Genomic DNA, 17,713 nt, shown 5'->3' on the forward strand with positions numbered 1-17,713 from the left:
GAGCTGTGTATCTAATCCTGTCCTGTGTGATACTGTCTGCTGAGCTGTGTATCTAATCCTATCCTGTGTGATACTCCCTGCTGAGCTGTTTATCTAATCCTATCCTGTGTGATACAGTCTGCTGAGCTGTGTATCTAATCCTATCCTGTGTGATACAGTCTGCTGAGCTGTGTATCTAATCCTATAGGTGTGATACAGTCTGCGGAGCCGTGTATCTAATCCTATAGGTGTGATACAGTCTGCGGAGCCGTGTATCTAATCCTATAGGTGTGATACAGTCTGCGGAGCCGTGTATCTAATCCTATAGGTGTGATACAGTCTGCGGAGCCGTGTATCTAATCCTATAGGTGTGATACAGTATGCTGATCCATGTATCTAATCCTATAGGTGTAATACAGTCTGCTGATCCGTGTATCTAATCCTATAGGTGTGATACAGTATGCTGATCCATGTATCTAATCCTATAGGTGTGATACAGTCTGCGGAGCCGTGTATCTAATCCTATAGGTGTGATACAGTCTGCGGAGCCGTGTATCTAATCCTATAGGTGTGATACAGTCTGCGGAGCCGGCTGCCACAATCCTGCCGCCTTGGGAGACCCCCCTAGTATTAGTGACATGTGCAGCCGCATTGCCTGTCGCCTTGGGCGTCTGTACCCAGGTGCTCGGTGGCAGCGGGCGCTGGGCAGGCGGCGGCAGCTTCCTCCTGGTGTTTGCACACACACGGGCGGGGGCAGGGCACCTGTGTCTATACTGTGGTGCGCCCCATTATTTTGTCAATAGGCTATTTTCCTCTCCTCCCACGCGTTGGGGTTTGGAAGCTGGAGAACAGTCGGGAGGGGCAGAGCCGCCTTCAGAACCGGTTGTACCGGGCCACGGGAGATCCGGTCCCCAGCGCGCTGCACTACATAACACCCTGCCTGTCAGCGATTCAAACATGGCGACGACGAGGACTGGGATTAACAGGCCCATTACAGGGATCGCTGCAAAACCTATGACGTCCCTTTAAATACGAGTGTGCATGGCCGGCCGCCCCAAAGGGTTAACACTGGATCCGTCCAGCACATAAAGGGTGCGTGGGGATAACTGCTAATAATACAAGTGCTGCACATCACAGAACTCCACCGACGCCCAATACATTCTCTACACTGTCATCTTACATGAGCCATGCATTATCCTCTTCTCTGTTCACTACCAAAGCGAGAGTCCGCTCTTGCGCTGGATTCCTCTTCCCAGACAGCAGTGCATTGTGGGAGCACAGACTGCCGCGGAGCAGAGGCCCACAGGGCGCTGTGAATTTGCTTTACTATGTTGGCGCCCTATACATGGAGCTTATTTTTCCCCAAAATGTGATACTCAAGTAATCTAGTAAAGACTGGGTGCGGGTGACACACCCCGGGACGGATAATGCTGCAATAAAGTGCACCCACTAAGCATAGGGGATGATTCACGCACTTTTACGTTCGCCCGTATCCTCACTAATAAAAAGGGACATAGGTTAGTTGTGGGGTGTCATGTAACAGGAGCCACAGTGGAGGTCTGACGGAACCAGTCACAGGAGCCGCAGTGGAGGTCTGACGGAACCAGTCACAGGAGCCGCAGTGGAGGTCTGACGGAACCAGTCACAGGAGCCGCAGTGGAGGTCTGACGGAACCAGTCACAGGAGCCACAGTGGAGGTCTGACGGAACCAGTCACAGGAGCCGCAGTGGAGGTCTGACGGAACCAGTCACAGGAGCCGCAGTGGAGGTCTGACGGAACCAGTCACAGGAGCCGCAGTGGAGGTCTGACGGAACCAGTCACAGGAGCCACAATGGGGGTCTGACGGAACACCTGTCACAGGAGCCACAGTGGGGGTCTGACGGAACACCTGTCACAGGAGCCACAGTGGGGGTCTGACGGAACACCTGTCACAGGAGCCACAATGGGGGTCTGACGGAACACCTGTCACAGGAGCCACAGTGGGGGTCTGACGGAACACCTGTCACAGGAGCCACAGTGGGGGTCTGACGGAACACCTGTCACAGGAGCCACAGTGGGGGTCTGACGGAACACCTGTCACAGGAGCCACAGTGGGGGTCTGACGGAACACCTGTCACAGGAGCCACAGTGGGGGTCTGACGGAACACCTGTCACAGGAGCCACAGTGGGGGTCTGACGGAACACCTGTCACAGGAGCCACAGTGGGGGTCTGACGGAACACCTGTCACAGGAGCCACAGTGGGGGTCTGACGGAACACCTGTCACAGGAGCCACAGTGGGGGTCTGACGGAACACCTGTCACAGGAGCCACAGTGGGGGTCTGACGGAACACCTGTCACAGGAGCCACAGTGGGGGTCTGACGGAACACCTGTCACAGGAGCCACAGTGGGGGTCTGACGGAACACCTGTCACAGGAGCCACAGTGGGGGTCTGACGGAACACCTGTCACAGGAGCCACAATGGGGGTCTGACGGAACACCTGTCACAGGAGCCACAATGGGGGTCTGACGGCACACCTGTCACAGGAGCCAAAATGGGGGTCTGACGGAACACCTGTCACAGGAGCCATAATGGGGGTCTGACGGAACACCTGTCACAGGAGCCACAATGGGGGTCTGACGGCACACCTGTCACAGGAGCCAAAATGGGGTCTGCCGGTATCCCTGTCCTCTTAGTAGGCGGGGTTCCCATGTTTGATATCACTATGACATCTGGTGTCCACATGACAACACCTCCTGCTCTTTCGCTGCTCTCCTATCATTAGGACCTTGTGGATCTATCAGCACCTACATCAATGTACAAATCTGTGACACTGCAGACAGTGATTCGAGTTCAGCCAGAGAGCAGAGCAGGAAGAGTTGTCGTGGGGCCACCGCAGCAGCGAGGGACTTACCTGGAAATGAGATTCACGAACGGTTTCAGCTCAAGGTGGTCGTAAGCCCGGGCAAAGGCCCAGCAGACGTAGCAGGCGGCGTCTCGGACGTTGGAGCCCACGCTGCAGGCGCCTCGCTTCTCGTCGTACACAAGTGCCTTCAAGATGACGGGGACAACTGCGAGAGACAGAAGGGGTTAAACATGCAGAAATCACGCCACCCTGTACTACAGAAAAACCCTTATGTATGTAAACCTTACAAATCCCGTACCGTTTTACGTATACAGCTCCTATGCCGACCTGTGTGTCTCTGTGGTTGGGCCACTATGCCTGCCTGCGTGCAAGAATTTCACCATCCGATTTCTGGCGTCAAATTATAGCAGATCTATTCGGCCTGGTGGAGGCCACGCCCCCACGAAAGCCCACCCACTTTCTTAAAATGTGTCCTGAAAATGAAAGCCACCTGCGAGCCCACGTGTAAACCTATTCGGAAGTTGCTAAACTTTTATTATTATTTCAGATGCCTTTACGAATTCGAGGAGATTTTACCCTTGGAGGATCCTTCGTTTTCGATTCCCATTTTATATTTCCGAGAGGGGAACTACCCGCACCCTACCCCTTCCACCAAGGTGCTCGTCCCTGCCAGCTGTAGCATGGTATCAGCGATTGCTGGGCCCCGATTGCCATGTACCTACGGCCCTTTGTCCTTACAGACATGCTGTATCGGGAAAGCCTTACATTGCGGCTCAGGGAAGCCATTGCAGTCCCCAAAATGAATGCCACTCAACTTTCCCAACTCCTGTCCCGGCTGCCAAGCTGGGTGCCACAGCGCTTTATTTACACAGGGCAGGACTGCTGCTTCTGAATAGGACTGGCCTTTGCTGTAATGTTTGCAGCCGCCAGCGTCCCCCGGGTGCGTGGAGACGGCACATACGCGCCTGTAGCGGCTCGCCATTGTGCTGAACAATGCAGCGGTGTGATTTCTCTTCCTCCCCTGCCTATTCAGCCTCGGCTGGCGGATTAACTCGATGAATTCCAGTGCGGTCGTCCGCAGCGGCTGCAAACAATGGGCGCACTTGTGGGATCTACAGGCTGCGCCTCGGGGCTTCCTCTTGGCTGATGTACACGGTGAAGCCTACGCAGGATACTCTGCGAGCAGCGCGCCGCTCATGGCCCGCAGTAATGTGTAGCCTGTGGGCACAACTGAAGCCTCCTAACTGAACGTTCCCAGGCTAAGATCTCTGCTGGCTGCAGAACAATGACCCCATACACACCGCAGGTGGTTCTACTGGTTCCTGGTGTCAGAGGAAACAGGTCCGTACTGCCGGCAGCAGCGTAAATCAAAGGGGGAGGGAGGCTGGGGTCCCCGGGTCAAGATGGCTGCATTGTAAGCAACCGTGCAAATCAAGTGCACAGGTTTAGTGGGAACCTGTCATCAACGTTATGCTACCCATACTAATGGCAGCATAATGTAGAGACAGGTGAGATGATTTCAGCGGTCTGTCATTTATAAGTTAAAAGTAAGTGGTTGCCGAGAACCAACATCACAATCATTGCAGACTGGGCCTCGAAAAGAGTCATGGCCACCTGAGAAGAGTCATGGTTATTCATAATCTCCAGCTCTCCCTGACAGTCTTCTACCTAGTTGTCTCCCTTTCTCTCTTGGAGATAACTGCCAATCATCAGCAGATGGGCAGGAGAGCAGGAGATTATAATAACCAGGACTCTTCTCAGGTAGAGTTGACTCTTTTCAAGGCCTGGGCTGCAATGATTATGATGCAGGTTCTCAGCAACCACTTTTAGTTCATGCGTGACACATTGCTGACAGCATTTCTGTTACTAGTGAGGTCACCGTAAAGTTGATGATAGGTTCCCTTTAATGGGTTCCCTGGGTCAAGAAAGCAGCGCCACAAAGCAAGAGCACAGGATAAATGGGGGATGGGGTCCCCAGGTCTAGACAGTAGAAGCGCAAATCAGGCGCACAGGGTTAAGGGGAGATAGGGTCCCTAGGTCGAGATGGCCGGACTGCCAGCAGCAGCGCAAATCAAGTGAAGGGGGGGGGGGGGGGGGGGTTCCCAGGGTCAATATGGCCAGCAGCGGTGCAAAAAAGCTGCTCGAAGAAGATGGGGTCCCTGGTTGAAGACAGCTGCTAAATGATTGCACAGACTTCTTTTCTGAAACAGACAGGGGCGTGGATTAATGGAAAGGGGTCGGGGCTCCAGAAAGGGGTCGGGGCTCCAGAAAGGGGCGGGCCTAGGACGTGGCACTTTACATCACTATTCTAGTGCAATCGTTTTTCTCAGACCGGCAGTTGTGACGGGGTCAGAGAACCGGCTCCGTCCCTGCAGCAGCCTCGGCCCCTGAGATAAATCTGGAGCAGATCTAACCTTAAGGCTACATTCACACAACCGTATGTGTTTTGCGGTCCACAAATTGCGGATCAGCAATAAAAACAGATGACTTTACGTATGGCATCCGTTTTTTTTTTTTTTTTTTGCGGCTCCATTGTAACAATGCCTGTCCTTGTCTGCAAAACGGACAAGAATAGGACATGTTCTATTTTTTCTTGTGGGGCTATGGAACGGACACACGGGTGCGGAAAGTACACTGTGTGCTGTCTGCATTTTTTGCGGACCCATTAAAATTAATGGGTCCGCATCCTATCCGACAAAAAAAAACGAAAATGATAAGGAAACAAAATACTTTCATGTGAATGTAGCCGTAACCATCTACAACAGGGATGTTCAACCTCCGGCCCACCAGCTGTTGTAAAACTACAACTCCCACCATGCCCTGCTGTAGGCTATCCGGGCATGCTGGGAGTTGTAGTTTTGCAACAGCTGGAGGGCCGGAGGTTGGGCATCCCTGATCAACAGAATTACTAAATATGGGCCTCACTATTCAAAGCCCGCAGGAAACTAAGGGGTTAATGAGGTATGGATGACCCGAACAAACATTAACATTTACATAGAGATACAAACTAATCAGCGAGGAGAAGGTTATCTGATGTGGATATCGTTCTGCCAATCACTCATCGTCCGTCCCAGCAGGTTATACATGTATCCCGAGTACTGGCACCAAGGAGGTCCTCACCCAGTCACACACACCGTACTGAACCGATCAGGACCCCAGGGCATCGTCACATTACTTATCCTGTATTATACTCCAGAGCTGCACTCACTGTTCTGCTGGTGCAGTCACTGTGTACATACATTACTTATCCTGTACTGATCCTGAGTTACATCCTGTATTATACTCCAGAGCTGCACTCACTATTCTGCTGGTGCAGTCACTGTGTACATACATTACTTATCCTGTACTGATCCTGACTTACGTCCTGTATTATACTCCAGAGCTGCACTCACTATTCTGCTGGTGCAGTCACTGTGTACATACATTACTTATCCTGTACTGATCCTGAGTTACATCCATGTATTATACTCCAGAGCTGCACTCACTATTCTGCTGGTGCAGTCACTGTGTACATACATTACTTATCCTGTACTGATCCTGAGTTACATCCTGTATTATACTCCAGAGCTGCACTCACTATTCTGCTGGTGCAGTCACTGTGTACATACATTACTTATCCTGTACTGATCCTGAGTTACATCCTGTATTATACTCCAGAGCTGCACTCACTATTCTGCTGGTGCAGTCACTGTGTACATACATTACTTATCCTGTACTGATCCTGAGTTACATCCATGTATTATACTCCAGAGCTGCACTCACTATTCTGCTGGTGCAGTCACTGTGTACATACATTACTTATCCTGTACTGATCCCGAGTTACATCCTGTATTATACTCCAGAGCTGCACTCACTATTCTGCTGGTGCAGTCACTGTGTACATACATTACTTATCCTGTACTGATCCTGAGTTACATCCTGTATTATACTCCAGAGCTGCACTCACTATTCTGCTGGTGCAGTCACTGTGTACATACATTACTTATCCTGTACTGATCCTGAGTTACATCCTGTATTATACTCCAGAGCTGCACTCACTATTCTGCTGGTGCAGTCACTGTGTACATACATTACTTATCCTGTACTGATCCCGAGTTACATCCTGTATTATACTCCAGAGCTGCACTCACTATTCTGCTGGTGCAGTCACTGTGTACATACATTACTTATCCTGTACTGATCCTGAGTTACATCCTGTATTATACTCCAGAGCTGCACTCAGTATTCTGCTGGTGGAGTCACTGGGTACATACATTACTGATCCTGAGTTATATCCTGTATTATACTCCAGAGCTGCACTCGCTATTCTGCTGGTGCAGTCACTGTGTACATACATTACTTATCCTGTACTGACCCTGAGTTACATCCTGTATTATACTCCAGAGCTGCACTCACTATTCTGCTGGTGGAGTCACTGTGTACATACATTACTTATCCTGTACTGATCCTGAGTTACATCCTGTATTATACTCCAGAGCTGCACTCACTATTCTGCTGGTGCAGTCACTGTGTACATACATTACTTATCCTGTACTGATCCCGAGTAACATTCTGTATTATACTCCAGAGCTGCACTCACTATTCTGCTGGTGCAGTCACTGTGTACATACATTACTTATCCTGTACTGATCCTGAGTTACATCCTGTATTATACTCCAGAGCTGCACTCACTATTCTGCTGGTGCAGTCACTGTGTACATACATTACTTATCCTGTACTGATCCCGAGTAACATTCTGTATTATACTCCTATCCTTTGCTGTGCAGAAGCTCTGAACACGTCCTTTATCTTGCAGTACGTTGCGGACCTACTGTTTGCGGTCTGCATCACGGGCATTGTAGCCATATGGTCGTGTGAATGGGGCCTTATCTAGTACTCCTCCTGAGCTGAAGCCTGTATTGTACACAAGCCTCAGAGCTGAAATCTCCCAGCATCCCTTGCCTGCTGGTCCTAGGAAGCGTTGTCTTACAGCAGACAATATAGCCTCTCCTGCCGAATATAATTGTCCCTTTATATTACAGGAGAGCAGCTAAGCTGTTAAGGGGTATGCTGTCAACCAGCTTGCTGACTGTTTCCCATACCTACCGGCACAACAGTTCCTGCAGCTCGAGGACATAAGGGGGAATAAGAACTAGATTTTCACACCAGGCTACTAATGGTTTCCCAGTCGGCGGTGACAACCTGTACGCACTGTCAGGCATCCATTCACACAGGAACAATGCGCTCAGTCTCTCCATGCTCGTTCCCATTCAGCAGAAGACCGCACTAGAAGACGAACCTGTTAATCAGCATGTCTGATACCTCATTGTCATCTGCGGTATGTGGTATGTTCAGTAACTACTGACACACAGTAATCATACCCTCCAACAAAAGGCTTTTTGCCAGGGGAAAAGTATTTCCAAGGTGATCTTGAGCCGACTCTGTTGAAAGCTTAATACAAATCACAGGAGGAAGAAAACCTCGTCCCCAAATGTAGACCACTGCTTAAAGGGCAACTCCAAAATCTGCCATCAATATGGGAGTACAATGAGGGAATAGGGAAGTGACAACTGCTCTGAGCTCGGGGCTGCACCTCAAAACTGGATGACAGTGAGCCAACATGTCCTCCTAAAGTATACTGCTCCAGCTACAACATGGGGGTGGGTGACGGAATATCTCCTCAAACATTACTAAAAAATACCGTATACATATATGTATAAACACTTTTACAGATGTGTGAACCATATGACATAGTACAGTACTACTATAATACTGCCTCCTATGTACAAGAATATAACTACTATAATACTGCTCCTATGTACAGGGATATAACTATTATAATACTGCCTCCTATGTACAAGAATATAACTACTATAATACTGCTCCTGTGTACAAGGATATAACTACTATAATACTGCTCCTATGTACAAGAATATAACTACTATAATACTGCCTCCTATGTACAAGACTATAACTACTATAATACTGCTCCTATGTACAAGAATATAACTACTATAATACTGCTCCTATGTACAAGAATATAACTGCTATAATACTGCTCCTATGTACAAGAATATAACTACTATAATACTGCTGCTATGTACAAGAATATAACTACTATAATACTGCTCCTATGTATAAGAATATAACTACTATAATACTGCCTCCTATGTACAAGAATATAACTACTATAATACTGCATCCTATGTACAAGAATATAACTACTATAATACTGCCTCCTATGTACAAGAATATAACTACTATAATACTGCCTCCTATGTACAAGAATATAACTACTATAATACTGCCTCCTATGTACAAGAATATAGCTACTATAATACTGCTCCTATGTACAAGAATATATCTACTATAATACTGCTCCTATGTACAGGAATATAACTACTATAATACTGCCTCCTATGTACAAGAATATAACTACTATAATACTGCTCCTATGTACAAGAATATAACTACTATAATACTGCCTCCTATGTACAGGAATATAACTACTATAATATTGCTCCTATGTACAAGAATATAACTGCTATAATACTGCTCCTATGTACAAGAATATAACTACTATAATACTGCTCCTATGTACAAGAATATAACTACTATAATACTGCCTCCTATGTACAAGAATATATCTACTATAATACTGCTCCTGTGTACAAGAATATAACTACTATAATACTGCTCCTGTGTACAAGAATATAACTACTATAATACTGCTCCCTATGTACAAGAATATAACTACTATAATACTGCTCCTATGTACAAGAATATAACTACTATAATACTGCCTCCTATGTACAAGAATATAACTACTATAATACTGCTCCTATGTACAAGAATATAACTACTATAATACTGCTCCTATGTACAAGAATATAACTACTATAATACTGCCTCCTATGTACAAGAATATAACTACTATAATACTGCTCCTATGTAAAATAATATAACTACTATAATACTGTCTCCTATGTACAAGAATATAACTACTATAATACTGCTCCTATGTACAAGAATATAACTACTATAATACTGCTCCTATGTACAAGAATATAACTACTATAATACTGCTCCTATGTACAAGAATATAACTACTATAATACTGCTCCTATGTACAAGAATATAACTACTATAATACTGCTCCTATGTACAAGAATATAACTACTATAATACTGCCTCCTATGTACAAGAATATAACTACTATAATACTGCTCCTATGTACAAGAATATAACTACTATAATACTGCTCCTATGTACAAGAATATAACTACTATAATACTGCTCCTATGTACAAGAATATAACTACTATAATACTGCCTCCTATGTACAAGAATATAACTACTATAATACTGCTCCTATGTACAAGAATATAACTACTATAATACTGCTCCTATGTACAAGAATATAACTACTATAATACTGCTCCAATGTACAAGAATATAACTACTATAATACTGCTCCTATGTACAAGAATATAACTACTATAATACTGCTCCTATGTACAAGAATATAACTACTATAATACTGCTCCTATGTACAAGAATATAACTACTATAATACTGCTCCTATGTACAGGAATATAACTACTATAATACTGCCTCCTATGTACAAGAATATAACTACTATAATACTGCTCCTATGTACAAGAATATAACTACTATAATACTGCTCCTATGTACAAGAATATAACTACTATAATACTGCTCCTATGTACAGGAATATAACTACTATAATACTGCCCCATGTACAAGAATATAACTACTATAATACTGCCTCCTATGTACAGGAATATAACGGCTATAACACTACATGGATCCTACTAGGGGTGTCTGCAGACATTTGAAGGGTACACAGTCATATTATACATGGTGTGATAAAAGTGAAGCTATAACTATTTCTTGCGGCTGACGCTCTGTACGGATGCGGGCGGTCGCCGGCGGCTGCAGGCTACACTGTGCAGGAATCACCTGAAACTAGTCCTGCAGATTGTGCTATTATTTCCCCTTCTTTGTATTGGACTGTATGTTTTGTACCTCAATTCCACGTCATTTTCAAGACGTATGCTTACTGTCAGTGAATAGATCACTCATTATTCCTTAGCAGGGTCTGTACACTTCTCACAGCTGCGGGTCTGTTACAGTCTGCACTTTCCTCTACGAGCTACACAACTTGGACCCCACACTGAAGCATTGCTTATTTACCAGACCTTCTGAGGAGCTGCAGGTTGTGACCCCAGTGGGCATCCCCCCTTGCCCCAGAAGCCGCCCCTCGTCCCCTTCCTTCTCTCACTGCTCGGACCCGTGTGTCGGTGTATCCTCGGGTATACAGTATATGCCGAGCGGTGTGTGACAACGCTGACCACCGGACTCACAATGACTGGAATATCACATGACTGCAGCCTCTGACTACACAAGAGTTTGTTTGTAGTCTGTTACTATGGCGACGCCTAGGTCTGCACTGGAGCTGGATCCATAAAAGCTTGCCGCCTCAATCTTCAGGTCCCCGCATTATTCACATCCATGAAGCAATGACTTGGCCTCAGCAGGTGGGACCGGAAGATAAAGTGGAGGCAGCGTGGAGGAGCCCAGGGAGGAGGCAAGTATTAATCTGCTGTTTGAGGAGGTAGGTTGCAGGGGCATCTTCTTTTCAGGATCCTCACCTTTCGACCGTAGTTGGCGCTGGAGGACCTGCCCTAGATTACACGGATAATCCATAGACATGAATGGGCGCTGTGTAATACCTCACTTGCCCTGCGGAGGTGCTGCAGATTAACTGAACACTTAGAATTGCCAGAGTTTAAAGCTGGTCACCAGGGGTAACAGAAAGGGAAGGGGTGGGCTTTACAAGGTTTTTGTTAAGGGACCCTTTAAAAGAAGTAGGCGTGGTCAAACGTGGAGAACCCCTTTAAGACTTCAGAGTGGTGCTCGCTGCTCCGGGGACAGGACCATGGAGCGTTTCCCTTTCAATCTAACTTTCTGACGATTTTAGTCCCTTGGGGACTAAAAACGTTAACACAATGCCCCCCCCCACTGCCCTGCAGCCTCAGAATTCAGAAAACGCTCATCGCGGCTCAGAGATCCGACCGGCCCAGGAATGTTTTTTCTTCCTCTTAGTGAATACTACCAGTAAGTCTCATTCCACGCAACCACCACTTCCGTCTGCAGGGAATACACCCCCAGTTTACAGGCTCGGTGTGTAGCCTGAGCAGAACCCAAAATCCGCCCCCCCCCCCCCCCATTCATAAAAATGAAGGGTCTTATGGGATTGTAATGCAAGCAATTGCCCTAATCTGTGCTAGTAATCACTGCAGGTAATGGGCGGTCACGTAATCTATTTACAGGTCCCGCACTAACGCCTTAGGTAAGTGGCCAATCAGCGGGAGACACCCACTTAACGAGCGGCTTACACTCTGGCTAAATTTAGGCCTGAATAATCGCTCCTAGAGTCAGGATAAAGTGTCCAAAAGGGAACGACAACGATCTGAAGAGTGTCGACCGGTAACAGTCAACGAGGCGAAGAAACAAGCGAAACTGAACTTGCCGTGAAATGTAGGGGGCGGCCTCTGGGCCGAAGAAGGGGGCAAGATCAGAAAGCTTACAATCTAAGCTGTGACTCGCAAAAGAGTACAGTAAGGACTGACACACAACGAAATGAAGACCAACATCGTGGTCACTGTGTCTCTAGAGAGCACTGTCAGCCGCAATTTCTGTCTGGTTCATGAATGCAATGCCAAAACGGCAGTGAAGACTGACACACAGGAAGGAATAAATGGCTGTGACAATGCAAAGTAGTAGCTGTGATAGCTATATATACACATACACCCATATGTAATGAGATTAAAGAGATCTGGGCGAGGACAGGACGTATCCATCACATGGCTTAGCGCCGGAAACGCGTTACTCCAGCCCTGACATATACAGGGAACACCTAATAAGGCTTGGCGGAAAGCAGCAGGATCAAAACCCATCTAATCACAATAATAACAATCATCATGGTGTACCCGTCACACGCCCAGCTCGGCCCGCCCAGGCTTCAGGTACACAACCAGCTGTTCATCACCGCCACCGTCTGCAGGCGGACATTTAATACTGCCAAACCGGATGGGGTGCGGGAGAATCGCCCGACACATTTCAGTCAAGAAATTCAACTGGGCTGTAAAAATATGCAGCTCCCAGCAAAAATAAATGCATGATGAAAGTGTGTCCATATAAACACAGATTAAAGGGTCCAAAACGCGCTAGAACAGTTAAAGGGGTTAAACTCATGACCGCCACAGTATCCGAGACCCCCGGGACCCTCTCACAGTAGCGCCACGGCCTTCTCGCAGCAGATAAAAAAAATTATAATCTCAAAACCACTATAATCAGGTCGCCTCTCTCTGCTGCAGGCATGAGGCACACAGACCCAACAAGTCGACTGCAGAATCCATTAAAACATGTCCGAAACGCATCAGCCAACGTCTCAGTGGGAAGCTGCCCCCCTGATCAGTGATTGCTCCACGTCACTCGCATTCACTTTACCTTTACATTTTAAAACAGAAAAGCAAATATATTAGTAACCGACGCGTTTCGGTCTGGCATTTGATTGACACAATGAGTAAGGACACCCGGGTAAGCGCCTTTGAGGCTTGGTGACCAGCTCACCTCTTTTATGAACTGCTCCGACGGTAAGCTACACATAGAAGTTAAACGCGTTTCGACAACATGCATTTAGCCATGGACATTAAAAAAATATATATATAAAAACGCACTCGAAAACCTCCCCGAAAGGCTTACTCTGAATCGGCTGACCGCAGGAGACCAGCTATACCAGGCGAAGCGGGTGGACCCACTAACCGATTTCTAATTCAGGCTCAGACACTACGTCTCTTAAAGCCCCAATACACTGCAGATTTACTGACGCGTTTTGGTCACAGATACCATCCAGACTACATCTTCTGAAACCGGTCAGCAAAAGTGAGAATCTGTGTTCACCGACTAAAAAAAAAAAAACACTAGTTTTAGCGCGTTTCGGTTTGTAGTTTAATTTACTTGGCAGAAACACATCAGCTAGCGTCTGGCTGAGGCTCGGTGTACTAACCGACCGGCAGCAAGTTTGAGGCACAGCGTATAGCAGCTAACGCGTTTCAGCCATGCACTTACAATGCATCTGCAAATCTCTGTGAAAGGTCTGCGATGCGTCAGCTGACCCCAGGGGCGTTTGTTATAGCGACTGAAGCTTTATGTGGTGCCTAAGATAGCAGATGAATGACATATGGCAGGTAGTGGGCCCCTGGAGCTGTACTGCTGAACGCATGAGCTTCGGTCAAGCTGCAGAGGATTTTTGCTGACGCGTTTCAGTCGTCTAGGCCACAAATACAGGTTACATGCCTGAAACGCGTCAGCTATTTCTCCCCGTTTCCCCACACGCTCTCAGTGTCTTCCACCTGCTGAGCCTCCTCGGTGCAGGAACTGATCCTCTCGCATTAGCTGTAGCCTACAGGTATTAAAACGCACCTGCTGCCTCCCCCGCCCACCCCGGCAGGTTGGAACATGGAGACCTCACTGAGCGCCGCAGCCAACGCTGGCCTGCTCCCAGCTAATAGCGGCAGCTTCTCTTAAAGCTACAGTAACCTAAAACGGCAAGATTCTAACTCTCTGGGCAACTCAACTGGCAATGATGCCACTTACCTCTTAAAGGGGCCCTGCTATTAAATCACAGAAGTTCAGTGACTTTCCAGATTGACTTGCAGTTCTGGACTATAGGGGAATTTTGAATTCTTTGAAAAATAACCGGAGTATTGGAAGTCAGGTGACGGGAGTTGTACGGTACGAGTTGAGCTGTATTTGCAAAGTCTTAGTCTTTATGTGTGAACCGACGCGTTTCGGATATCCATTTCATGCTATAGGTAAGGAATACTGGTCCAAAACGAATCAGAAAATGACTAGTTCTGGGCTATCATTTTTAACATGGACAGATCTGGCGTATCAGATGCTACATTCGTTATCCTCTGCCCTTTTAGCGGCTAATGCGTTTCGGATTTGCATTTAATTTATGCCACGAGCAAGGAAAAGGACTAGTTATGGATTGTGAAGCATTGGAAGCCAGGTGACAGGAACGTTACTGGTCTGAACCCGAGCATAGATTCTCCGAATGTCAGTGGGCAGCGCGACATGTAACCCGGCCTAAATGTGATATTCAAAAATATAAAATAAAAACTTTCACAAATTCACTTTTCCGGATAGAGCAGCCCCAGAAAGCTGAGTGACAACCGAAATGACAGCCGTGACGGCGTCTACAGAGGTGGGCGCCCAGTGGAAGAGGACAAAGCAATATTGTTCTAGGGCCCCATCAGGGGCCGATGATTTTTCATGCATTTTTTTGTTGTTTCTATGAAAAACCTGAAATACTGGACTGGAGGGTTCACTTGTTGGTTTAACACGACCCTGACCTCTCCCGTCACCCACCCGAATTTCCAGCCCTCCGAGCGATCCTAATGCTGGCGGCTCTGCACAATCCGCAGAGATGAAGGGGTAAAAAAGTGAAAAATAGTTTTTTATTTTTTAGTGATGAACAGAAAATCCTGATATTTACATCTGATTAATCTTTTTATTTACTATTGAAAACTGCAAGAGATCTCCAGAGCCCGAGGGGGCACAGAACCAATGGAAATCCTCTCCTGAAATCCTCTGTGCTGCTGGGAGGACCCTGCTCCTTCCACTATGTAACTCTTATCCTGTGACCTCCACAAGATCAGCACACTCCTCTCCTGAAATCCTCTGTGCTGCTGGGAGGACCCTGCTCCTTCCACTATGTAACTCTTATCCTGTGACCTCCACAAGATCAGCACACTCCTCTCCTGAAATCCTCTGTGCTGCTGGGAGGACCCTGCTCCTTCCTCTATGTAACTCTCATCCTGTGACCTCCACAAGATCAGCACACTCCTCTCCTGAAATCCTCTGTGCTGCTGGGAGGACCCTGCTCCTTCCACTATGTAACTCTCATCCTGTGACCTCCACAAGATCAGCACACTCCTCTCCTGAAATCCTCTGTGCTGCTGGGAGGACCCTGCTCCTTCCACTATGTAACCCTCATCCTGTGACCTCCACAAGATCAGCACACTCCTCTCCTGAAATCCTCTGTGCTGCTGGGAGGACCCTGCTCCTTCCACTATGTAACTCTCAGTCTGTGACCTCCACAAGATCAGCACACTCCTCTCCTGAAATCCTCTGTGCTGCTGGGAGGACCCTGCTCCTTCCACTATGTAACTCTCAGTCTGTGACCTCCACAAGATCAGCACACTCCTCTCCTGACATCCTCTGTGCTGCTGGGAGGACCCTGCTCCTTCCACTATGTAACTCTCATCCTGTGACCGCCACAAGATCAGCACACTGCTCTCCTGAAATCCTCTGTGCTGCTGGGAGGACCCTGCTCCTTCCACTATGTAACAGTCTGTGACCTCCACAAGATCAGCACACTCCTCTCCTGAAATCCTCTGTGCTGCTGGGAGGACCCTGCTCCTTCCACTATGTAACTCTCATCCTGTGACCTCCACAAGATCAGCACACTCCTCTCCTGAAATCCTCTGTGCTGCTGGGAGGACCCTGCTCCTTCCACTATGTAACTCTCAGCCTGTGATCTCCACAAGATCAGCACACTCCTCTCCTGAAATCCTCTGTGCTGCTGGGAGGACCCTGCTCCTTCCACTATGTAACTCTCAGCCTGTGATCTCCACAAGATCAGCACACTCCTCTCCTGAAATCCTCTGTGCTGCTGGGAGGACCCTGCTCCTTCCACTATGTAACTCTCAGCCTGTGATCTCCACAAGATCAGCACACTCCTCTCCTGAAATCCTCTGTGCTGCTGGGAGGACCCTGCTCCTTCCACTATGTAACTCTCATCCTGTGACCTCCACAAGATCAGCACACTCCTCTCCTGAAATCCTCTGTGCTGCTGGGAGGACCCTGCTCCTTCCACTATGTAACTCTCATCCTGTGACCTCCACAAGATCAGCACACTCCTCTCCTGAAATCCTCTGTGCTGCTGGGAGGACCCTGCTCCTTCCACTATGTAACTCTCATCCTGTGACCTCCACTAGATCAGCACACTCCTCTCCTGAAATCCTCTGTGCTGCTGGGAGGACCCTGCTCCTTCCACTATGTAACAGTCTGTGACCTCCACAAGATCAGCACACTCCTCTCCTGAAATCCTCTGTGCTGCTGGGAGGACCCTGCTCCTTCCACTATGTAACTCTCATCCTGTGACCTCCACAGGATCAGCACACTCCTCTCCTGACATCCTCTGTGCTGCTGGGAGGACCCTGCTCCTTCCACTATGTAACCCTCATCCTGTGACCTCCACAAGATCAGCACACTCCTCTCCTGAAATCCTCTGTGCTGCTGGGAGGACCCTGCTCCTTCCACTATGTAACTCTCATCCTGTGACCTCCACTAGATCAGCACACTCCTCTCCTGAAATCCTCTGTGCTGCTGGGAGGACCCTGCTCCTTCCACTATGTAACAGTCTGTGACCTCCACAAGATCAGCACACTCCTCTCCTGAAATCCTCTGTGCTGCTGGGAGGACCCTGCTCCTTCCACTATGTAACTCTCATCCTGTGACCTCCACTAGATCAGCACACTCCTCTCCTGACATCCTCTGTGCTGCTGGGAGGACCCTGCTCCTTCCTCTATGTAACTCTCAGCCTGTGACCTCCACAAGATCAGCACACTCCTCTCCTGAAATCCTCTGTGCTGCTGGGAGGACCCTGCTCCTTCCTCTATGTAACTCTCAGCCTGTGACCTCCACAAGATCAGCACACTCCTCTCCTGAAATCCTCTGTGCTGCTGGGAGGACCCTGCTCCTTCCTCTATGTAACTCTCAGCCTGTGACCTCCACAAGATCAGCACACTCCTC

At 47.8% G+C, this 17,713-nt stretch overlaps 1 protein-coding gene across 1 annotated transcript in view; it reads right to left on the minus strand.

The window, feature by feature from the left end:
• The window catches only part of TBCD (tubulin folding cofactor D), a 118,109-nt gene that overhangs the window by 46,619 nt on the left and 53,777 nt on the right, over positions 1 to 17,713 (minus strand). The window contains exon 15 of the mRNA XM_044296277.1: positions 2,874 to 3,030. Within this exon, the coding sequence (XP_044152212.1) occupies positions 2,874 to 3,030 (157 nt within the window). The remainder of the gene's footprint in view (positions 1 to 2,873; positions 3,031 to 17,713) is intronic.

The sequence above is a fragment of the Bufo gargarizans genome, chromosome 6, assembly GCF_014858855.1.
Source record: "Bufo gargarizans isolate SCDJY-AF-19 chromosome 6, ASM1485885v1, whole genome shotgun sequence".
Taxonomy (NCBI): domain Eukaryota; kingdom Metazoa; phylum Chordata; class Amphibia; order Anura; family Bufonidae; genus Bufo; species Bufo gargarizans.